Here is a 24,700-nt window from a genome sequence, read left to right as displayed (position 1 = left end):
ATTTAAGGTCAGAGATGTATCACAGGATCACAGTACATTAGAGCTTGGAAGGGACCTCCAGAGATCATCCAGTCCAACCCCCCTGCCAGAGCAGGAGCACCCAGGGTAGTCTGCACAGGAATGCATCCAGGTGGGTTTGGAAAGTCTCCACAGAAGGAGACTCCACAATCTCTCTGGGCAGCCTGCTCCAGGGCTCTGGCATCCTCACTGTAGAGAAGTTTCTCCTCATGTTGAGCTGAAACCTTCTGTGTGCAAGCTTGAACCTGTTGTTTCTTGTCTCATTACTGTGCACCACCCAAAAGAGCTTGGCCCCCTCCACTTGACACCCACCCCTCAGATATTGACAAACACTGATCAGATCCCCTCTCAGCCTTCTCTTCTCCACACTAAACAGCCCCAGGGCTCTCAGGCTCTCTTCACAGGGGAGATGCTCAAGTCCCCTCATCATCCTCCTGGCTCTCTGTTGGACTCTCTCCAGCAGGTCTCTGTCTCTCTTGAACTGGGGAGCCCCAGACTGGACACAGTATTGCAGGTGGTATGGTCTCAGCAGGGCAGAGTAGAAGGGGAGAAGAACCTCCCTAGCCCTGCTGGCCACACTTTTCTTGCTGCCCCTCAGTATCGCATTTGCTCTCTTGGCCACAAGGGCACACTGCTGTGCCATGCAGAACTTGCTGCCCACCAGCACTCCAAGGTCTTTCTCTGTAGAGCTGCTTTCCAGCAGGGCAGCGCCTAACCTGTACTGGTGTCTCTATCAATACTCAGAAGCAGCTGCAATGGCTAAACTGGAGGCATATCCCCCACCCCCCAGTGCTGTGTTTCAACCAGAATTGCTCAGTAAACTGAAAAGTATATCCAGCATGCAGAAGTACCACCTGCACAGAATGAAGGGTGGCATTTCCCCCTGCTTGAAAATTAAAACAACAAGTTGGCAAAGAATCCCAAGGATCATAATGTCTGGAGAAACTCCTTAACAAATCACACAGTGTGACAAGACCTCTACACAATACTTCAAGGGTGGTTGCCTTTAAATGAAGCTGGGGGAGTAGCCCTTCCCCAATGCTCCAGTCCTTGCCCAGCTGCCTTCTCTCATCACTTCTTACATATTTGTATGGATGAAGAGCATCCAGGAGGGCCACAAAGATGGTCAGGGGGTAGAACACCTCTGCTATGAGAATAGGTTAAGGGAGCTGGGGCTCCCCATCCTGGAGAAAAGAAGGCTCTGGGGAGACCTAAGAGCAGCCTTCCAGTACCTGAAAGTGAACCTGCAAGAAGGCTGCAGAGGGACTGTTGGCAAAAGCCTGAAGTGATAGGATGAGGGGCAATGGTTTGAAAATAGAAGAAAGGAGCTTTAGATTGGATGTTAGGAACAAGTTCTTTACCACAAGGATGGTGGAACACTGGAACAGGTTGCCCAGGAAGGTAGTAGAAGCCCAACCCCTGGAGATATTCAAGGTCAGGCTGGACAAGGCTGTGAGCAACCTGATCTAGTGAGGGATGTCCCTGCTCACTGCAGGGACATGGTTTGAAACGAGAGAAGAGCAGATTTAGGTTGGATGTTAGGAAAAAAGTTCTGCGTCATGAGGGTGGTTGAGTGCACTGGGAAAGGTTGCCCAGAGAGGTGGTTGAGGACTCATCCCTGGAGATATTCAAGGTGAGGCTCAACAGGGCTCTGGCCAGCCTGATCTAGTTGAGGATGTTTCTGCTCACTTTAAGGGGTTAGACTGAATGACCTTTAGAGGTCCCTTCCAACCCAAGCCATTCTATGTCAATACAGTGTCAGACTTCTCAGCTGTTCCAAAGATTTCCAGGGCTTTAATCCTGAAGAATCACAGAATGGTCTGGGTTGGAACGGACCTCCAAAGGTCATCCAGTCCAACCCAAACAGTTCTACAATTCTCTGATCCTATACTAAAGGATAAAAGGGAGCTGCTTGGTTATGAACCACAACTGCCTTTATTAAAAGCACATTAGCCAAGGTACACAAAATCTCTGCTGGTTTTCCTTTCAACACTGCAACTGGTGAGGGCCTGAAATCTACCTGAAACCTTGACTTCAAAAGGTCATGTTCATTCATGAAGCTACTTTTATTGAAGATTAAGGGAATCAAGCCAGCAAGTGGCATTATTTTGCTTTTAAGGAGGGATGTTAATACCATCCTCAAATTACACAACTGGAATCTCTTTGACATTTCAAAGCCTCCAGCATCGCTCGAAACAAAAACACACGGTAGGCTTTGCCTTCTAATACCACATCATCTTCCCTCATACTTTCACAATTTACTTTGGTTTCATGCTTCATGAGGAAAATAATGACACTTTTACTGTCACTGCTCTCAGAGAAGACCCATTAGAAATGCCCCAAGTCAACCTGGCTGACATTCAAAGCACAAGCAAAGGGACTCATTTATGTTTACACAGGGAAGATTTACTGCAAACAGAGAAGCAGGCAGCAAGAATGCCTGCAGGAGGGAGAACACTACTGAAAAACAAGGACTAATGTGGAATGGTTTGGGAAATGCTTCAAGGCTTGGATAGGTAAGGAGACAAATCCATGCTGCATGCAGTTTGAGCTTGCAGCCAAGAAGGCCAATGGCATCCTGGGCTGCATCAAAAGCAGCATTGCCAGCAAATCCAGAGAGGTGATTCTGCCACTTGACTCTGCTCTGGTGAGACCTCACCTGGAGTGCTGTGTGTAGGTCTGGAGCCCTCAACAGAGGAAGGACATGGACCTGATGGAGAGGGTCCAGAGGAGAGACATGAAAATGATGAGGGGGTTGGAGCAGCAATGCTATAAGGACAGGCTGAGGGAGCTGGGGGTGTTCAGTCTGGAGAAGAGAAGGCTCCAGGGAGACATAATAGCAGCCTTCCAGTACCTGAAAGGGGCTACAAGAAGGCTGCAGAGAGACTGTTTGCAAAGGCCTGCAGTGACAGGAGAAGGGGCAATGGCTTCAAATTAGAGAAGGGCAGATTTAGATTGGGTATTAGGAACAAGTTCTTTACTATGAGGGTAGTGGAACACTGGAACAGGTTGCCCAGGGAGGTGGCTGAGGCCCCTTCGCTGTAGATATTCAAGGTGAGGCTTGACAGTGCCCTGGGCAACCTGAACTAATTGGGGATGTCCCTGCTGACTGTGGGGAGGTCAGACTGGATGACCTTTGGAGGTCCCTTCCAGCCTGCATCATTCTATGTTTCTATGCACGGACTTTGCTTCTGCAGAAAATCTAAGAGGTCCTCAAGCTGCCTCCTCTGTAGGTCTCTGTAGCTATAAACCAACTCATTCCTATCAGTTTCTGCCAATGCCTGTCTGGGGTATTGCTGCAAACTGTACCAGTAAAACTGCAATTCCCTTTAATCCTCCTCCCCAGAGTTCACACCAATTCCTTGGAGGCCATCTGCATGCACCACTCTACAGCCACAACTGCATAAGCAGCTGGGGAAATGGTAAGGGCCTCTTGAAATATTTACTCCCAAAAGAAATGTGTTTTGATATCACACCCCAAGCTTCAGGTTCAACAGTGCAAGCCCAGCAAGACTTGGTGTGACATTCAAGAGCCATCTGGATGTGTTCCTGTGCAACCTGTGCTGGATTCCATGGTCCTGCTCTGGCAGGGGGGTTGGGCTTGATGATCTCCAGAGATCCTTTCCAACCCCTAGCATCCTGTGATCCTGTGAACATGACAGCAGTGTCAATCAAAATGTAAACAGAAGCTTCACTGTAGGATCACTGATTGGATTTCATAAGAGACCCAGTTGGAAATACCAACTAAGAGGAATTCCTGGTTTCATTGGATCACTTCTTGTGACAAAAAATAACAACTCTGGCTTGGCTGACCCATTTCTATCAGCTTCCTATTTCTACTCTTTCCTCTCAAAGTCACATCTTTTGCAGCCCCTTGGACCTTCGAGTCTCAGACACCTCCTGCAGCACCAGTAAAGAGATAAAGAGAACTCCCTAAGAAGAACTGCAAGTTTCAACAGGTGCTGCTGTCCAAGTCAGCACTCCCAAGTCCAGCACCTGAAAGGGACTACAGAAGAAGGCTGCAGAGGGACTGCTTCCAAAGGCCCGCAGTGATAGCATGAGAGGAAATGGTTTGAAATTAGCAGATTTAGCCTGGATGTTAGGAAGAAGTTCTTCCCCATGGGGATGGTGGAGCACTGCAACAGGTTGCCCAGGGAGGTGGTGGAAGCCTCATCCCTAGAGGTTTTTGCAGCCAGGCTGGATGTGGCTGTGAGCAACCTGCTGTAGTGTGAGGTGTCCCTGCCCATGGCAGGGGGGTTGGAACTGGATGATCCTTAGAATCAACCAGGCTAGAAAACACCTCAGAGATCATCAAGTCCAACCTATTACCTAATACTTAATACCTCCTGACAACAAAACCATGGCTCCAAGTGCCACATCCAAGCCTTTTTAGAACACCACACCTGAAGTCCCTTCTCACCCTAATAATTCTATGATCTAGTAGAGGATGTCCCTGCTGACTGCAGGGGGTTTGGACTAGATGACCTTTGGAGACCCTTCCCAACACAAACTGTTCCATGCTTCAAGTTAAAGAACCAAATAAATGCCTTGGCCTGGGGCTCTGTGTTGCCCTACTTGCTGTTGTGACACTGATCTCAGTGTCTCCTTGACTCATCTCTCTCAGTCTTTTCCAAAGCCTTTTCCAACATATATTTCCTTGCTCCTGGAAACCTTTTCACTCAGTTTCTCTTGGAATTCATTTGCTCTTCCTTCCAAATCTCCCTGGGATTCTCCTCCTCTGCAACACCCACATGAAAGCACTGTCATAACTCCACAGCACACCTATCTCACCAGATGCTCTTTCCATTCATTCCCTCTTCCAGGGCTCTGCTGCATTTCCTCTTTCTGTTCTTTTTCTTCCTCCTTAAGGGCAGGAGATTTATGCAATCACATCAACCCTTCTGCTCTCACAGATGCTGGGTGGCTTTGCCCTTATTCTCATTTTTTCTTCTGCCTTCTCCTTTCCAACATTTGAACCCATCAGCCATCTTCAAACCACCACCACCACAAATGGGTGGGTAATAAGTTTCAAGAGCAATTGAGGTCAGACATGTTTTGTGGTCATGCTGCAGCTGGGAAAGTAGGAACTTGTTATTTTCTTCACTATGCTAACCTACATTATGAACCAGATTCCAGCACAGAACCATAGAATTGTCAGATTTGGAAGGGCCCTCAAGGATCAGCCAGTTCCAACCCCCCTACCATGGAGTAGGGACACCTCACACTACAGCAGGTTGCTCACAGCTACAGCCAGCCTGGCTGCAAAAACCTCCAGGCATGAGGCTTCCACCACCTCCCTGGGCAACCTCTGCCAGTCTCTCACCACCCTCATGGGCAACAACTTCTTCCTAACATCCAAACTGAATCTACCCATTTCTAGTTTTGTTCCATCCCCCCCAGTCCTATCGCTCACTCCCTGACACCCTCAAAAGTCCCTCCCCAGCTTTCTTGGAGCCCCCTTCAGATACTGGAAGGCCACAATTAGGTCTCCTCAGAGCCTTCTCCTCTCCTGACTAAACAGCCCCAACACCCTCAATCTGTCTCCATAGAAGTGCTCCAGCCCACCGCTCAATCTCATGGCCCAATGATGAGCTTCTAAATACCTCATTCAGAGGAAAAAAGACCCAAACCACACCAAACAAAAGGGAAAAAAATCATAATGGATGCTTATTTCAACATTATTACTTTATCACTTTGAAGTCAATTCACTTCAAGACTGTAATTTGCAGGATATAAGGGTTTCCCCAACATACCAGGCATGGCTACTGGTTCTTTCAACACCTTCCAATGCAATGTTTGAGATAAATAATGCAAGATGTATAAACAAGTTCATAGTTCAGAGATGTAATGTGGGCTGTAACCCACATGCACATGATGTCACACTCACTTTTATGAGCTGAGACCTAATTAACATCTTTCAGAGTGAAAACAAAATTTATCTAGCATTAATTAATTAAGCAACCCTGAAGGCCTGGTATCAAAAAAAGCAGCCACATCGATATGCCACAGCTAATTACCTCACACAATGAAGAAATAATGTGATTCAGTAGACATTAATATGCACAATACTGATTGGACATGAAGGAAAACCCTTCACAAGCAACTGAAAAAATATCACAGGATGTTAGGGGTTGGAAGGGACCTCCAAATATCATCAAGCCCAATCCCCCTGCCAGAGCAGGAGCACAGAATCCAGCACAGGTCACAGATGAACACATCCAGACAGGGCTGGAAAGTCTCCAGAGAAGGAGACTCCACAACCTCTCTGGGCAGCATGTTCCAGTGCTCTGTGACCCTCACATAAAAGAAGTAGCTCCTCACGTTGAGCTGGAACCTCCTGTGCTGCAGCTTACAACCATTAGCCCTTGTCCTATTCCAGGGTGCAACTGAGCAGAGCCTGTCCCCTCCCTCTTGACCCCCAGCCCTCAGATATTGATAGACATTGATTAAATCCCCTCTCAATCTTCTCCTCTCCAGACTAACCAGCCCCAGGGCTCTCAGCCTCTCCTCACCAGGCAGTCTCCAGTCCCTTCAGCATCCTTGCAGCCCTCCCTTGGACTCTCTCCAGCAGATCCCTGTCCCTCCTGAACTGGGGAGCCCAGAACTGCATGCAGTATTCCAGGTGATGTCTCACCATGACAGAGTAGAGGAGGCAGAGGAGAACCTCCCTGGATCTGCTGGACACACTCCTCTCAATGCACCCCAGGACCCCATTGGCCTTCTTGGCCACCAGGGCACATTGCTGTCCCATGCAGAACTTGCTGCCCACCAGCACTCCCAGGTCCTTCTCCCCAGGGCTGCTCTCCAGCAGATCACCTCCCAACCTGTATTGCTGCAGTTTATTCTTCCTTCCCAGATATGTATTGTGGAAGAGATGCACACACTCAGTGTTTCTACATTACTAACATTTTCAGTCCCATATGCTTTTGTCTCCTCATCCAGCTTCTTTGTGGAGTCTCCCTCATTGGAGACATTCAAAACCCATCTGGATGCATCGCTGTGTGACCTGCTCTAGGTGCTCCTGCTCTGGCAGGGGGGTTGGACTGGATGACCCTTTGAAGTCACTTCCAGCTCCCTAATACTCTGTGATGAAACATTTGGCATGGGGGAAATCATAAAATCATAGAATGACACAGAAATAACTATTTCACTCCAAAAACTTGCAGGTTGGACAAATGCAGACTGCTGCTAAGTAAAAGCATTGCCCCAAAATAGAAGTTAATCATATTTCACCACTAGCTGTAATTCTGAGCTTGGTTTGTAAACAACAGACATTCTGAGGGCCTTAAAAATCACTATCCTATTTATTTGAGCATCCTAACAAGGGAAAACATCCTCAGAGCAGTTAGATTAAGCATAATAGTCACAAATTTTTTAGAGACAGGTATCGTGCTCTGGCAAGGGGGCTTGCACTGGCTACAGGCTGGGGTCAGAATGGCTGGAAAGCAGCCAGGCAGAAAGGGACCTGGGGGTACTGGTTGACAGTAGGATGAACATGAGCCAGCAGTGTGCCCAGGTGGCCAAGAAGGCCAATGGCATCCTGGCCTGCATCAGGAACAGTGTGGCCAGCAGGAGCAGGGAAGTCATTCTGCCCTGTGCTCAGCACTGCTTAGGCCACACCTTGAGTCCTGTGTCCAGTTCTGGGCTCCTCAATTCAAGAAAGATGTTGAGCTGCTGGAAGGTGTCCAGAGAAGGGCAACAAAGCTGGGGAGGGGTCTGGAGCACAAACCTGTGAGGAGAGGCTGAAGGAGCTGGGGGTATTTAGCCTGGAGAAGAGAAAGCTCAGGGGAGAACTCATTGCTGTCTACAACTACCTGAAGGGAGGTTGTAGCCAGGTGGGGGTTGTCTCTTCTCCCAGGCAACCAGCACCACAACAAGAGGACAGAGTCTCAAGCTGCACCAGGGAAGATTTAGGCTGGATGTTAGGAAGAAGTTCTCCCCAGAAAGAGTAATTGGCCATTGGAATGTGCTGCCCAGGGAGGTGGTGGAGTCACCATCCCTGCAGGTGTTTAGGAAGAGACTGGATGGTGTGCTTGGTGCCATGGTTCAGTTGATTAGATGGTGCTGGATGATAGGTTGGACTCCATGATCTCATAGGTCTTTCCCAATCTGGTTAATTCTATTCTATTCTATCTTCTGAGGTCCCTTCCAACCCCTAACATTCTGTGGTTCTGTGTAACCTAATCAGGATTATAACTCAGTCTTCAGAAGTCATCACAGCCAGCTCAAAAATCTGCATGTCCCAAACAGCTCCACGTCTATTTGTGCCAAATCCATCTAAGATCTATGGCTTCACTCTCTCAGGAAACAAACATTTCTTTGGTACTTCTGATGGAACTGCTTTGCCTAGAAACAGGGAGGAATGTCCTTAAATTGATCATAGAATGGCTTAGGTTGAAAGGGACTTCACAGATCACAGAATCACAGAAACATTCAGGTTGGAACAGACCCTCTGGGGTCACCAAGCCCAACAGATAACCCTACTCTACAAAGTTCACCCCTAAACCATGTAACCAAGCAAAGATCCCCTACTACAACCCCCCTGCCATGGACAGGAATGTCTCTCAGCTAGACTTGGTTGTTCAAGGCCTCACCCAATCTGGCCTTGAACACCTCCCTCTGGGCAATCTATTCCTGACTCTCGCCACACTAGAGAATTTTACCCTCCTGAAAAGAAGGGATTCTTTAAATGAGAGCTCTGTTAACCATTTACAGCTGTTGCTGCAGCACAATAGGGTTAAGTACCATAGCATTCCTGGGCAGCACTGGCTGCTGGGCTAGGCATACCAATCACACGAGCATAAAGGGAAAGTGCATAAAGGAAAGGCAGGAAGGTTGACAGGCTTAACATTGAAAAGCAATCGACAGAAAGTGCATTATTTGTATGGTGACTAAAGAGCTGCTAAACTCCACGGACGCCCTTTCTTTGAGCATTCAGTTTGGGTTTTTCCCCAACTTCTTGCATGCAAACTACGTTTACCCCGTTCAGGCCAAGCAACAACTAAGAGCAGCTACCCAGACTGTAATGAAGTCTCTTCCCAAGGAGACTCTAAACCAGCGACACTTTCTTTGTCAGGAAGAAGTTATGGGCTTGCAAATGGCCAAGCACAATGCTCCTAATGAGTGCTTCTTTTTACTGGGGTGCAGCAAGAAAAGTGTGGCCAGCAGGGCTAGGGAGGTTCTTCTCCCTCACTGCTCTGCCCTGCTGAGACCACACCTGCAATACTGTGTCCAGTCTGGGGCTGCCCAGTTCAAGAGAGACAGAGACCTGCTGGAGAGAGTCCAACAGAGAGCCAGGAGGATGATTAAGGGACTTGAGCATCTCCCCTGTGAAGAGAGACTGAGAGGCCTGGGGCTGTTTAGTGTGGAGAAGAGAAGGCTGAGAGGGGATCTGATCAATGCCTATCAATATCTGAGGGGTGGGTGTCAAGTGGAGGGGGCCAAGCTCTTTTGGGTGGTGCACAGTAATGAGACAAGAAACAACAGGTTCAAGCTTGAACAGAGAAGGTTTCAGCTCAACATGAGGAGAAACTTCTCTACAGTGAGGATGCCAGAGCCCTGGAGCAGGCTGCCCAGAGAGGTTGTGGAGTCTCCTTCTGTGGAGACTTTCCAAACCCACCTGGATGCATTCCTGTGCAGACTACCCTGGGTGCTCCTGCTCTGGCAGGGGGGTTGGACCGGATGATCTCTGGAGGTCTCTTCCAACCTCTAATGTACTGTGGTACTGTGCAAAACTAGAAGTGGGTGGATTCATATTGGATGTTAGGAAGAAGTTCTTCCTCATGAGGGTGGTGAGACACTGGCACAGGTTGCCCAGGAAGGTGATGGCAGCCTCATCCCTGGAGGTTTTGAAGGCCAGGCTGGATGTGGCTGTGAGCAACCTGCTGTAGTGTGAGGTGTCCCTGCCCATGGCACGGGGGTTGGAACTGGATGATCCTTGAAGTCCCTGCCAACCCTAACAAATCTCTGAATCTATGATTCTACTCTGAAATGTTACATTTTTTTACTCCTGTCTACATGGCCAACAATCTCTGGCTCCAGATTGGCTTTTTGTTCACCTTCTTGCTCCAATTTGTTCATGTCTCATGTATCCAGAGATCAGCAGTGGCAAATTAATCAGCCTGGTGCACATTTGTCAGCCTCCCAGCTTTCCTCTGGCCACAGAGCTGAAAGCCTTGAATACAAAAGAAAGAAATATCTATATCCACAAGATCTCTTTGTTTCTGCTCCTTAGGCTTCAGAGTAATCTGCAGCAGAAGTTTATTTCCAAAAAGGGGCAGAGCACCAGGGTGGGATACAAGAGAGCTGCTGTGCGAGGCATATGGAATCACACTGCCCACACAGATGGCTGAGTCAAACAGCACACTAAAACCATATCAAAAATAATCCAGTGTTCCCCTGACAAATCCTAATTCATGACCATTAAAATCCAAACCACAACATCAGACACCAAATGCTGGAGGAGTTATCTCATGGGAGGGTGATTATATTTTCTTCAATTCTTAATTGCCAAATTAATTACCACATTACCTTAGCTGTTTCTTTAATGAAGACAATTAAAACTCTTAAGAACAACCATCACTTCCTCCCTCCTAGGCTCTGAGTCCATGTTTCTAGCTTACACAGTGTCATTTGCTAAGATCCAAAACATTCTTCTCCATGCGGCACTAAGTAAGTGGCATGAGAAGTCCTTGCTTCAGATAACATGGCCCAAGCACTACAGAGTAGGCACAGGAGGCTCCACCTCACCATGAGGAGGAATTTCTTCACTGTGAGGGTCACAGAGCACTAGAACAGGCTCCCCAGAGGGGTTGTGGAGTCTCCTCCTCTGGAGACTTTCAAGGCCTGTCTGGATGTGTTCCTGTGCGACCTGTGCTGGATTCTACGCTCCTGCTGTGGCAGAGGGGTTGGACTGGGCGACCTTTGGAGGGCCCTTCCAACCCCTAACATCCTGTGACCTATGAAGAGCAGGAAGCCTGGAAACACACATAAAAGTTTTCTTTCACAGAATATATCTGGCTGGAAGAGACCCCAAAGCTCATCCAGTCCAACCTTCAACCCAGCACTGAAGGGTCAACACTAAACCATGTCCCCAAGCACCAGCTCCACACACTGCTTGAACACCCCCAAGGATGATGACTCCAGCACTGCCCTGGGCAGAACATTCCAATGTTTGAGAATGTGCTGGAGCTGCAAGTGAAGCACAATTGGGTGCACAAAGGGTAACAGAACATTAGAACAGGTTGCCCAGAGGGGTTGTGGAGTCTCCCTCTCTGGAGATATTCAAGGCCCACCTGGATGTGTTCCTGTGTGACCTGCTCTAGGTGCTCCTGCTCTGGCAGGAGGTTGGACTGGATGAGCTTTCCAGGTCCATTCCTGCCCCTAACACTCTGTGAATTTGTATGGAGCCATCACCATTCCCTACACATAAAATCCACTCCCTACACAAAATCCACACCACTGCATTTCTATGGAAGTTGGAGATGCTGCTAGATGCAGCATCTTGAAAAATACTACACAAGAAGAGATGAAAGGAGTGGAATATCTCCCTGCTGAGGCCAGGCTGACAGAGCTGGGACTCTTCAGCTTGGAGCAGAGGAGCCCGAGGGGTGACCTCATTGCTGGGGATAAAGATGTGCAGGGCAGGTGTGGGGAGGACAGAGCCAGGCTCTGCTCAGGGATGTCCAATAATAGGACAAGGGGCAGCTGAGACAAACTAGGACACAGGGAGTTCCACCTCAACATGAAGAGGAACTTCTTCACTGTGAGGGTGCCAGAGTCCTGGAGCAGGCTGCCCAGAGAGGTTGTGGAGTCTCCTTCGCTGGAGACATTCCAAACCCACCTGGATGTGTTCCTGTGTAACCTACTCTAGGTGCTCCTGCTTTGGCAGGGAGTTGGACTGGATGATCTTTAGAGGTCCCTTCCAGCCCCTAACATTCTGTGATTCTGTGTGAATAACTCTAATAGCCACTTTATTACTCCTAATAGTTTGCTCTCCCCCTCCTTTGAACCCCAGAGATGGAACTGATGTTAGAAACCAACCAAAACAGACACACAGTAAGATTTGGGGCCCAGATGTAGAAGTGACAACTGTGCAGAATGAAATTCAATCCATGTTCCTGATGTTAAATACTTGACATTTAAAATCTATCTCCCTCTAGTGGCTCCAGTAGCTTCTTAGGAGGAGTATAATAAGGAGAATCCTATTGATCTCCAGATGTTCCAATCTCCTGCAAAAAAAATGCAGTCATTGGCATGCTTTCGTCCTAACCTGGGGGACTTCAGAAAGAAGGAAGAATAAACCTAAAGAGAAAACCCACAAATCAGGAAAGTCTTCAAAAGTGGTTGCAGCAAGAGAAGCACAGCCAGCAGGTCGAGGGAGGTGATTCTCCCCCTCTACTCTGATCTGATGAGACCACACCTGGAGCACTGTGTCCAGTTCTGGAGCCTCTATTACAGGAAGAATCTGGAGGTGCTGGAATGTGTCCAGAGAAGGCCCATGAGGATGAGCAGAGGGCTGGAGCTGCTCTGCTATGAGAACAGACTGCGAGAGTTGGGACTGTTCAGTCTGGAGAAGAGAAGGCTTCAAGGACAACTAATTGTGGCCTTCCAGTATATGAACAAGAAAGCTGGGGAGGGACTTTTGAGGGTGTCAGGGAGTGATAGGACTGGGGGTGGTGAACACTAGCACAGGTTGCCCAGGGAGGTGGTGGAAGCCTCATCCCTGGAGGTTTTTGCAGCCAGGCTGAATGTGGCTGTGAGCAACCTGCTGTAGTGATAGTGTGAGGTGTCCCTGCCCATGGCAGGGGGGTGGAACTGGATGATCCTTGAGGTCCCTTCCAACCCTGACAATTCTGTGACTCTGTGAAAATGCCAGAAAAGCTTTAGAGATCCATCCCTACCAACACTAAAATCTGCCAGCAGACCTGTGCCCCTGTACTCTGCTTTGGTTAGGCCGCACCTTGAGTACTGTGTCCATTTCTGGGCCTCTTAGTTTAAGAAGAACATTGAGACTCTTGAACGTGTCCAGAGAAGGGCAACAAGGCTGGGGAGAGGCCTTGAGCACAAGCCCTATGAGGAGAGGCTGAGGGAGCTGGGATTGTTTAGCCTGGAGAAGAGAAGGCTCAGGGGTGACCTCATTGCCCTCTACAACTACCTGAAAGGTGGTTGTAGCCAGGAAGGGGTTGGCCTCTTCTCCCAGGCAACCAGCACCAGAACAAGGGGACACAGTCTCAAGCTGTGCCAGGGGAGGTTCAGACTTGAGGTGAGGAGAAAGTTCTTCACCGAGCGAGTAGTTTGTCATTGGAATGGGTTGCCCAGGGAGGTGGTTGAGTCATCGACCCTGGAGGCGTTCAAGGGGAGATTGGACGTGGCACTTGGTGCCATGGTCTAGTCATGGGGTCTGTGTTGATAGGTTGGACTCGATGATCCTCGAGGTCCTTTCCAACCTAAGTTATACTGTGATACTGTGACCTGTCTCTGGCATAGAAGAGAATTCTCAATACACTTCTGAGCTACCAACAAACTTCACAGACTGGCTTTTTCTCTTCCTACTAGCAGTTCATCATTTGGGCACATCACAATATGCTACAGTTAACACACTATTGCTCACATGCAGATCATGGAATCACAGAATGCTTTGGGTTGGAAGGGACCTTCACAGCTCATCCAGTCCAACCCCCCTGCAGAAGTCAGCAGGGATATCCTCCACTAGATCAGATTGCCCAGAACCTTGACCAGACTCACCATGAAGATCTCCAGGGCTGCGGCCTCCTCAACTACCTCCCTGGGCAACTTGTTGCAGTGTTCCAGCACCCTCATGGTGCTGAACTGGTTCCAACCTAAATCTGCTCTGCTCTCATTTCAAACCATTGTCTCTCATCCTGTCCCTGCAGGCCCTTGCAAACAGTCTCTCTCCATCCTTCCCGTAGCCCTCTTAAAATCATAGAATCAACAAGGTTGGAAAAGATCTCAAAGATCATCAAGTCCAACCTGTCACCCAAGACCTCATGACATGATCATGGCACCAAGTGCCACATCCAATCTCCTCTTGAATGCCTCCAGGGACGGTGACTCCACCACCTCCCTGGGCAGCATATTCTAATGGCTAACAACTCTCTCTGTGAAGAACTTCCTCCTCACCTCCAGACTAAACCTCCCCTGGCACAGCTTGAGACTGTGTCCTCTTGTTCTGGTGCTGGTTGCCTGGGAGAAGAGACCAACCCCCACCTGGCTACAACCTCCCTTCAGGTAGCTGTAGAGAGCAAGAAGGTCTCCCCTGAGCCTCCTCTTCTCCAGGCTTCAGGTACTGGAAGGCTGCTCTTAGGTCTCCCCAAAGCCTTCTCTTCTCCAGGCTGAACACCCCCAGCTCCCTCAGCCTGTCCTCACAGCAGAGGCGCTCCAACCCCCTGATCATTTTTGTGGCCCTCCTCTGGACCTACTCCATCAGGCCCATGTCCTTCCTGCACTGAGGGCTCCAGAGCTGGACACAGTACTGCAGGTGAATGTTTCCTTAGGATCAACTACTTTCTTCCAGAAGCTCAACTACCAGGTTCATATTACGGTGCCAAACCCACATTGCTTTGCAACACATTCAACAAATATGTGTGGAAGTTTTAATACCAGGCCATTTTCTGGGGAAAACTTATAAATAAATAAACACTGGGGAAAAAAAAATCTCATCTTTGTGACTGAGTCTTTATCCATGAACCACATCCCCAGTGAGGACAGAAAAAAAACCCTCATCAAGGTTATTTCTAAACAGAAAGAAGTGACAAACACTGATCTGCCCACACAAAAGAACATTGCTCTCCACTGTTTCAAAGCCCATAATGATATGCTGATGTTTTCCAAGATGATTTGCATGGAGAAAACCTGAGGCCTCCAGGTCCTCCATGTGATCAGAAACTAGAGGCAGAGCTAAATATATATTCCCAGTTTATCAACTCTCAGTGCTTAACTCTCTCCGTCAGATTTGTCTTGATTCTCTGCACAGCCAATGTTGAACATCCCAACAGAAATTCAGGAGCCAGACTTACAGCACAGGAGGTTGCACCTCAGCATGAGGAGGATCTTCGTCACTGTAAGGGTCACAGAGCACTGGAAGAGGCTGCCCAGAGAGGTTGTGGAGTCTCCTACTCTGGAGACTTTCCTGTTCCTGTGTGACCTGTGCTGGATCCTATGCTCCTGCTCTGGCAGGGGGGCGTTGACTTGACAATCTTCAGAGGTCTCTTCCAACCCCTAACACCCTGTGAGACTCTCAAGGTCTGCCTGGATGTGTCCTGCGTGGCCTGTGCTGGATTCTATGGTCCTGCTCTGGCATGGGGGTTGGACTCAATCTCCAGAGGCCCCTTCCAACCCCTACCATCCTGTGATCCTGTGACATTAAAACCACCCACAACACAGCTATTTTAGAGAGATCAGTTGGCACCATTGATTTCCTTGGTACAAAAGAACAAGGGCAAGCCTGAAGGTTAAAATTCTTACTCAAATTCTACCTTTAGCTTTGTTGCACACCTCCTGTGCAGCTTTGATCACCCAAGATGGTGACTCCATTCTGGATTAGAAGGGGAGAATAAAACAGTTCTATTTTTTCACCCCATCCAACTTCCAGTCCAAGGCTATTGCTTGCCAGTCCTTTGTGTAACACAAGGCCTCTGTTTTGGTTGGAATTTAGTAAACAATTGAACATTTGAATCTGAAGCCAAACTAGTTTTGATGCTTTCTTTGTTGTGTGCCTTGCATAATGGTCGTCTTCCTAGAAAGCACTGAACAGCTCATCCAATGTGATGAACTCCAGAGGTCCCTTCCAACCCCTAACTTCCTGTGACTTTAGGTCCTCTGTTTTTTAAAGTTGGGGAAAGGATAGGGAAAGAAGAGAGGAGGAGAACTGAAGCAGCAGTGGTAGCTGCAATCTATCCAACAAAAGAATCATAGAATCAACCAGGTTGGAAAAGACCTCAGAGGACATCAAGTCCAACCTATTACCTAACACCTCCTGACAACTACACCATGGCTCCAAGTGCCACATCCAAGCCTTCACTGAACACTGCCAGGGATGGTGACTCCACCACCTCCCTGGGCAGCACATCCCAATGGCCAATTACCCTTTCTGGGAAGAACTTTCTCCTCACCTCCAGCCTAAACTTCCCCTGGCACAGCATGAGACTGTGTCCTCTTGTTCTGCTGTTGGTTGCCTTGTTTGCAGTTCAGCTTAAGGAATGGAAAAGGTTCATGCCACACAAACCTTTCACATGGAAATCATTGATGGGACAGAAGCCAGCTTTCCTCAGGAGAATGGAATACAACAAACCCCACAAGCAGTGAGCTCAAAAAATTCTGTTGGATTTCAAGAACTGCACAAAGATCATACTTGGGAAAGGCACAGCCTAAAACTACCACAGACTGCTACAACTGTCCCATGGGAATCACAGAACCACAAAAACATTCAGGTTGGAAGACACCCTCAGGATCACCAAGTCCAACCATTAACCCTACTCTACAAGGGTCACCCCTAAACCACAGCCACAAGCACCACATCCAAACCACCTTGAAACACATCCAGGCTTGGGGACTCCACCACCTCCCTGGGCAGCCTGTGCCAAGACCACTCTGGCAAGGAAATTTTTTTCCTGATGTCCAGTATAAACCTACCCAGTCACAGCTTGAGGCCATTCCCTCTTGTTCTATCACTAATTACCTGTGGGAAGAGACCAGCACCAGCCTCTCCACAAGGTCCTTTCAGGTAGTTGTAGACAGCAAGGAGGTCTCTCCTCTCAGCCTTCTCTTTTCCAAACTATCCACCCCCAGCTCCTTCAGTTGCTCTTCATCAGATTTATTCTCCAGGCCCTTCACAGCTTCCTTGCCCTCTTCTGCCCTGGCTCCAGCACCTCCACATCTCTCTTGTACTGAGGTGCCCAAAACTGGACACAACACTCAAGGTGTGGCCTCACCAGAGCTGAGTCCCAGGGGACAATCCCCTCCCTGCTCCTGCTGGACACAGCATTTCTGACCCCAGCCAGGATGCCTTTGGCTTTCTTGGCTGCCACAAACGAATTCTGCTTCTATTTCAATGGATGCATTACAGTTGTTGGAAGGATGTTTGGTGTTTGTGCACCTGTATGGTCTGGTTACCAGTGACACATGTGGGAGATTTTTTTTTACCTGTCCAACCAAGCCAGGAGACTTTTAGCTGCTCCAATCAGATCCACCACGGAGGTGAGAAAATCGTTGGGCAGCTTGCGGCTGGTCCTGCCATCGTAGTGGCCGCTCCTCCGCCTCCCTGTGATGAAGTTCTGCAGGTTCTTGGCAGATGCATTCAGCTTGTGAGAAAGGGTTTTCAGATTTTCTGTTTCCAAACCATAGTTCTGCATTGAAAAGAAACAAAACCAAAAGGAGAAAGAAAAGCAAGTTAGCACTGCAGCTGAAAACGATGTCCTGAGAGGAGCAAAGCTGCTCTCTGGATTCAAAACTTAACCCTCCCTAATGATTAATAGAATAGAATAAACCAGGTTGGAAGAGACCCATTGGCTTTCTTGGCCAGCTGGGCACACTGCTGGCTCCTCTTCAGCTGCTTGTCCATTAGCACCCCCAGGTCCCTTTCTGCCAGACAGCTTTCCAGCCATGGCTCCCCAATCTTGAGCATCCTAATTTTGGCAAAATTCACAGGACAAGAGACAGATGAGAGCTGTTCTGGGTGAAAGACAGGTCACACCAAAAGCCTTACAGATCAGCCAAACCAAAGCCCCACCACAGGCAGGACAGCAACATGACACCCACCCATACTGGTGCCCAGCTCCTCTGGACACAAAGGGCAACAACCATGAACCACAGGTTGCCCACAGGACTCCTCATGTTCAATTTCTTACATCAGGAGGATGGATCACAGGAACACAGGATGTTAGGGGTTGGAAGATACCTCTGGAGATCATCGAGTCCAACCCCCCTGCCAGAGCAGGACCATAGAATCCAGCACAGGTCACACAGGAACATATCCAGAGAGGTTTGGAAAGTCTCCAGAAAAGGAGACTTCACAACTCCTCTGGGTAGCCTGTTCCAGGCCTCTGGCATCCTCACAAGGAAAAAGTTTTCCCTTCTGTTTCCATGGAACCTCCTCTGTTCCAGCTGGCACCCAGTGCCCCTTAGCCTGTCATTGCACATCCCTGAGCAGAGTCTGGCTCCATCCTCCTGACACTGCCCTGCACATCTTTATCAACAGCAACAAGGGCAGCCCTCAGGCTACTCCTCTCCACGATAAAGAGCCCTCAGCTCCCTCAGTCTCTCCTTGTAAGGAAGATGTTCTATTGCCTTCAGCATCTTTGTGGCTCTGTGCTGGACTCTCTCAGACATTTCCCTGAGGTCCTTCTTGAGTTGAGAGGCCCAGAACTGGACACAATATTCCAGCTGAAGCCTCAGCATGGACAGAGACAATGTTAGCAGATACAGAGCCTGTTCTCACAGGTATTCATCAAATGCGTCTGATCTTTATTGTAAAAAAACAGTGAGGGGTAAATGTAACATCTAAGCTACACAAAATTCAGTCTTAGATGAGGAATGACACTTATTTCAGTAAAGCATCCACATGTATTATGAGACAGACAAAGCCAGGCATGGAAAATACAGAGACAAAATTCAGGCAGAAGTTCTCCATGGGACAGCAATGTGCCCTTATGGCCAACAGAGCCAATGGGATCCTGGGGTGCAGCAAGAAAAGTGTGGCCAGCAGGGCTAGGGAGGTTCTTCTCCCCTTCTACTCCGCCCTGCTGAGACCACACCTGCAATACTGTGTCCAGTTTGGGGCTCCCCAGTTCAAGAGAGACAGAGACCTGCTGGAGAGAGTCCAACAGAGAGCCAGGAGGATGATTAGGGGACTTGAGCATCACCCCTGTGAAGAGAGACTGAGAGCCCTGGGGCTGTTTATTCTGGAGAAGAGAAGGCTGAGAAAGGATCTGATCAATGCCTGTCAATATCTGAGGGGTGGGTGTCAAGCGGAGAGGGCCAAGTTCTTTTGGGCGGTGCCCAGTAGTAAGACAAGGAACAGCAGGTACAGGCTTGAACATAGAAGGCTTCAGCTCAACATGAGGAGAAACTTCTTTACAGTGAGGGTGACCAACCCTGGAGCAGGCTGCCCAGAGAGGTTGTGGAGTTTCTTTCTCTGGAGACTTTCCAAACCCACCTGGATGCATTTCTGTGCAGACTAACCCTGGGTGCTCCTGCTCTGGCAGGGGGGTTGGACTGGATGATCTCTGGAGGGCCCTTCCAAGCTCTAATGTACTGTGAGACTGTGATATTTTTGGGTACCTGTGGGCAGCCTTAGAGTAGAAGGATCCTAAAAGAGCAGCCAAGCTCAATAAATCCCCACACTGTTTATCATTAATATTTCTGGCCCACAATTAAACTGAACAAAGAGTTGCATCCTCTCATATTGTAAAACAGCTTGCTCCAGTAAAAAACCCCAAGCATAAGCATACTTTAAATGTGTTTATATACTATTAACAGGGTGTTTTTTCTTAGAAACACACTGCATTTATTTCCAAGCACCATAAGAAGATAATTGCAGGCAAAGATGACAAGGTTTTGTTTTCCCCTGCCCTGCATTTAATCAGCACTAACCCAAGTTATGCATTCTTTAGCCAAAAATCAGAATCACAGAACATCAGGGACTGGAAGGGACCTCAAAAGCTCATCCAGGCCAACCCCCCCTGCCAGAGCAGGAGCACCTAGAGCAGATCACACAGGAACTCATCCAAGTGGGTTTTGAGTACCTCCAAGGAAGGAGACTCCACAATCCCCCAGGGCAGCCTGCTCCAGGGCTCTGTCATCCTCAAAGGGGAAAACATTTTCCCTCATGTTTCCACAGAATTTCTTATGCTTCAACTTCCCCCCATTGCCTCTTGTCCTGTCATTGAGCATCATCAAGAAGAGCCTGGCTCTGTCTTCCTGACAATCAGTCCTCACATCTTTATAAACATGAATGAGGTCACCCTTCAAGCTCCACTTCCCCACTTCACCCCTCAGGCTCCTCTGCTCCAAGCTGGAGAGCCTCAGCTTCCTCACCCTCTCCTCAAAAGGAAGATATTCTACTGCCTTAATCATTTCTAAACTCACAGTCCCTGAAAGAACCACAAAGAAACCTCTGCATGCTTGGAGAGAACACAAGTGTTGATGCAAGTCTATGCATCTGCTGGCTCAACAAGAGGCCACAGAGCAAGAGCCTCTTCAGAGACACCCCACCTCAACTCCAACAGCTCTAATGGAGTCTCTTCTGGCAATCACAGAATGAGAACTTGATGAAGCTAAGCTACACAGAGTATTATCTTGCCAGCAGGAGTTCAAACTAAAGGGTGGTGGGAGCTTTTAATAGATATTTTACCTGCTAATTACTTTTCTGTGGCTTCACATGACAGTGTGAGTGACGAATTGTAGCTCTTCTCTTCACATGCTGACAAGCCGCAGCTCTAATTCACCACTGATGACTCTTGCCTTTATTTTATTTACAGAATACAGTTAAACCAGGTAGGAAAAGACCTTCAAGATCACCAAGTCCAACCTATCACCCAACACCCTCTAATCAAAACCAGGGCACCAAGTGCCTCATCCAGGCTCTTTTTAAACACCTCCAGGGATGGTGACTCCACCACCCCACTGGGCAGCACATTCCAATGGCCAATCTCACTTTGTATGAAGAACTTCTTCCTCACATCCAGCCTAAACCTCCCCGGGTGTAGCTTGAGACTGTGTCCTCTTGTTCTGGTGCTGGGTGCCTGGGAGAAGAGACCAATCCTCACCTGCCTACAACCTCCTTTCAGGTAGTTGTAGAGAGCAATAAGGTCTCCCCTGAGCCTCCTCTTCTCCAGGCTAAGCAACCCCAGCTCCCTCAGCCTCTCCTCACAGGGCTGTGCTCCAGACCTCTCCCCAGCCTTGTTGTACTTCTCTGGACACCTTCCAGCAACTCAACATCTTTCCTAAACTGAGGGGCCCAGAACTGGACACAGGACTCAAAGTGTGGCCTAAGCAGGGCTGAGCACAGGGCACAATGACTTCTCTGCTCCTGCTGGCCACACTCTTCCTGATGCAGGCCAGGATGCCCTTGGCCTTCTTGGCCACCTGGGCACACTGCTGGCTCATGTTCAGCCTACTGTCAACCAGTACCCCCAGGTCACTTTCTGCCTGGCCGCTCTCCAGCCACTCTGACCCCAGCCTGTAGCACTGCCTGGGGTTGTTGTGGCCAAAGTGTAGAACCCAGCACTTAGATGTGTTCAGTCTCATGCCCTTGGACTCTGCCCATCTGTCCAGCCTGGCAAGATCCCTCTGCAGAGCCCTCCTGCCCTCTAACAGATCAACTCCTGCCCCCAGCTTGGTGTCATCTGCAAACTTACTGCTGATGGACTCAATGCCCTCCTCCAGATCATCAGTAAAGATATGGAATAGGATGGGGCCCAGCACTGATCCCTGGGGGACACCACTAGTGCCTGGCTGCTAGTTGGAGAAGCAATCTAGGTCCTCTGCCAGCCCAGCCTTCTACCAGCAGCACAGGGGAGGAAGAGACTTCACAAATTCACTGTTACTGACAAAACTAGGTTCAAGATCCGACTAGTGACAAGGGCAAAGGAAAGGATTTCTGTGTGAGGAGTGGCATGAAGATGAAATTAAGATAAGAGGCATAATTCTGCAGAAGGATGCAATCATTCATGGGTTAAGCAGGGCTATTTTTAAACACTCATTTGCACATAAATGTTTTGTGTTAGTGCTAAATGCTGAGTAATTTCATGCTGTTAGTGCACACCAATGTTTTCTCTGCCAAATAACAACTATATTTCATCTGCTGCATCCTTCTAGCTTTACAGATGCAAATGCACACTCCAGGAGAAATTCCTGTGCAGCCACAGCAGATTGAAATATGTAGCATGAAATCAGTATGGAAAGCTGCAAGTTGTGCAAAGCAAAAACTGCTTTTGTTTGAGGTTTTTAAAGCAGACTCTGTTTCATGCTCATGGGGTCTGGAACATCTCTGCTACAAGGACAGGCTGAAGGAACTGAGGTTGTTCAGCCTGGAGAAGAGAAGGCTTCAGTGAGACCTAAGAGCAGCCTTCCAGTAGCTGAAGGGGCTACAAGAAGGCTGCAGAGGGACCGTTTGCGAAGGCCTGCAGGGACAGGAGGAGAGGCAATGGTTTGTAATGAGAGAAGAGCAGATTTAGATTGGATGTTAGGAACCAGTTCTGCACCATGAGGGTGATGGAACACTGGGACAGGTTGCCCAGGGAGGTGGTTGGGGCCCCATCCCTGGAGATATTCAAGGTGAGGCTGGACAAGGTTCTGGGCAACCTGATCTAGTGGAGGATGTCCCCGCTGACTGCTGGGTGTTGGAATGGATGACCTTTGGAGATCCCTTCCAACCTCTGATGTCCTGTGATACTGTCAGAGCAGTGCATGGCAGAATGGCAGCTCAGGGAGACTTTACTGAGATGGACAGCACAGGCCCACCCTTTGCTCTTTCTTCAGCTAACAACTACTGGAGGATGCATTCCTTTCAAGTGCTTATGACAAAAGGGGAATACTCTAAGAGAACACAGCCAGCCACCCACCCACCTTCTGTCCAAAAATCAATGAAGAACATCCTTTAAACAGTGCTGTTGATCATGACTGCTTCTCAACTATTATGCTGATAAGTAGTTTGTCATTTAGCACTCCTCAGTGGCCTAGACCTGGCTTTAAGGTCCCATGCTCTTTCAATGCCAGCCAAAGCTACTTGCTCATCCTCTTCACTTTCCTACAGGAGAAAATATTACCCTGTGAAGTCCAGGCATGCAACGCAAGCATCTGCTTTGCAATTTGCCCCATCCACAGCTGACAGGGCAACGTCTGAAGACCTTCTTCCTCAGCTCCAGTCTAACCCTGCACTCCCTCAGTTTCAAACCATTCCCCCTTGTCCTGTCTCTAGACCCCCTGATGAAAAGTCCCTCTGCAGCTTTCCTATAGGATCCCTTCAGGTAGTGGAAGGAAGCACTAAGGTCCCCCCTGGAGTCTTCTGTTCCCCAGGCTGAACAGCTCCCTCAGCCTGTCCTCACAGCAGAGCTGCTCCAGCCTTTGGATCATCTTTGTGGCACTCTTCTGGACTCACTCCAACAGCTCTGTGTCCTTCTTATGCTAGGGACACCAGAACTGGACACAGTGTAGGAGGAGTGGTCTCACCACAGCAGAGTAAAGGGGCAAAATCCACTCTCTTGCCTTGGTGGCCTCACTCTTCTTGATGCAGCCCAGGAGACAATTTGCCTTTTGAGCCTCATGAGCAGACTGCTGGCTCCTGGGGAGCTTCTCATCAATCAGCACCACCAGGTCTCTTTCTTCAGAGCTACTCTCAACATTCTGCACCCAGCCTGGATTTGTGCCTGGGATTGGCCCAACCCAGGTGCAGAATCAGACTGGGCAAGCACTAAGCAGGAAAGATATTTACTGCTTCAATAAAAGAAGTCTGTAAGTACAGGACCAGTATAGCCAAAAGGATTGTCTCTGAATTACATTTCCTAAGAGGCTTATCTGATTGGTGAAAAATAAATTCCAATTAAGTCCAGGAAAATCAATATAACAATCACACTTTGTACCCCTGAGGAGCCAACTGGGAGACTGCAAAACAACCCAGCTTCAATTAGAAGAGGATTATGCTTTAAAGGAGTCACAGAATTGTCAGGGTTGGAAAGGACCTCAAGGATCATCCACTTCCAATGGCTGATGGGTTCAAATGTTGGAAAGGAGAAGGCAGAAGAAAAAATGAGAATAAGGGCAAAGCCACCCAGCATCTGTGAGAGCAGAAGGGTTGATGTGATTGCATAAATCTCCTGCCCTTAAGGAGGAAGAAAAAGAACAGAAAGAGGAAATGCAGCAGAGCCCTGGAAGAGGGAATGAATGGAAAGAGCATCTGGTGAGATAGGTGTGCTGTGGAGTTATGACAGTGCTTTCATGTGGGTGTTGCAGAGGAGGAGAATCCCAGGGAGATTTGGAAGGAAGAGCAAATGAATTCCAAGAGAAACTGAGTGAAAAGGTTTCCAGGAGCAAGGAAATATATGTTGGAAAAGGCTTTGGAAAAGACTGAGAGAGATGAGTCAAGGAGACACTGAGATCAGTGTCACAACAGCAAGTAGGGCAACACAGAGCCCCAGGCTCAAGGAACAGTTTGGGTTGGAAAAGGCCCCCAAAGGTCATCTAGTCCAAACTACCTGCAGTCAGCAGGGACATCCTCTACTGAATCATAGAATCACTGAATTGTTAGGGTTGGAAGGAACCTCAAGGATCAGCCAGTTCCAACCCCTTGCCATGGGCAGAGACACCTCACACTGCAGCAGGTTGCTCACAGCCACGTCCAGCCTGGCCTTCAAATGAGGCATCCACCACCTCCCTGGGCAACCTGTGCCAGTGCCCCACCACCTTTTTTTTCTGAGGAACTCAGAATAGTAGACAAGAGTGGATGTTCAACAAGGACCAGGATGGTAGAGTCTTGCTACAGGAATTAAGGCTGCAGGCTTAGCCTTTCCTACAAAATCCTTCATTTTATATTCAGCTTAGTTCCCTAAACATTTTGCCTAAGATAAAGGCAGCTACAAACAGAAGTTGCATTTGTTTGTCCAAAGATAACATCTGTAATTACACACTCGAGAATAAAAGCAATAACAGGTAATACAGAGGGAGA

At 48.5% G+C, this 24,700-nt stretch overlaps 1 protein-coding gene across 8 annotated transcripts in view; it reads right to left on the bottom strand.

Annotated features, from left to right (window-relative positions):
* CNKSR2 (connector enhancer of kinase suppressor of Ras 2) overlaps positions 1 to 24,700 on the bottom strand; it is a 246,863-nt gene that overhangs the window by 171,012 nt on the left and 51,151 nt on the right. For all 8 annotated transcript variants that reach the window (XM_068144773.1, XM_068144776.1, XM_068144771.1 and 5 more), the window contains exon 3: positions 17,182 to 17,384. In XM_068144773.1, coding sequence (XP_068000874.1) covers positions 17,182 to 17,384 — 203 coding nt within the window. The remainder of the gene's footprint in view (positions 1 to 17,181; positions 17,385 to 24,700) is intronic.

This window comes from Melanerpes formicivorus, unplaced genomic scaffold (assembly GCF_026170545.1).
Source record: "Melanerpes formicivorus ecotype bairdi unplaced genomic scaffold, bMelFor1.0.p_v2 SCAF_11, whole genome shotgun sequence".
NCBI classification, from domain to species: domain Eukaryota; kingdom Metazoa; phylum Chordata; class Aves; order Piciformes; family Picidae; genus Melanerpes; species Melanerpes formicivorus.
This window is presented reverse-complemented; position numbering and strand designations above follow the sequence as displayed.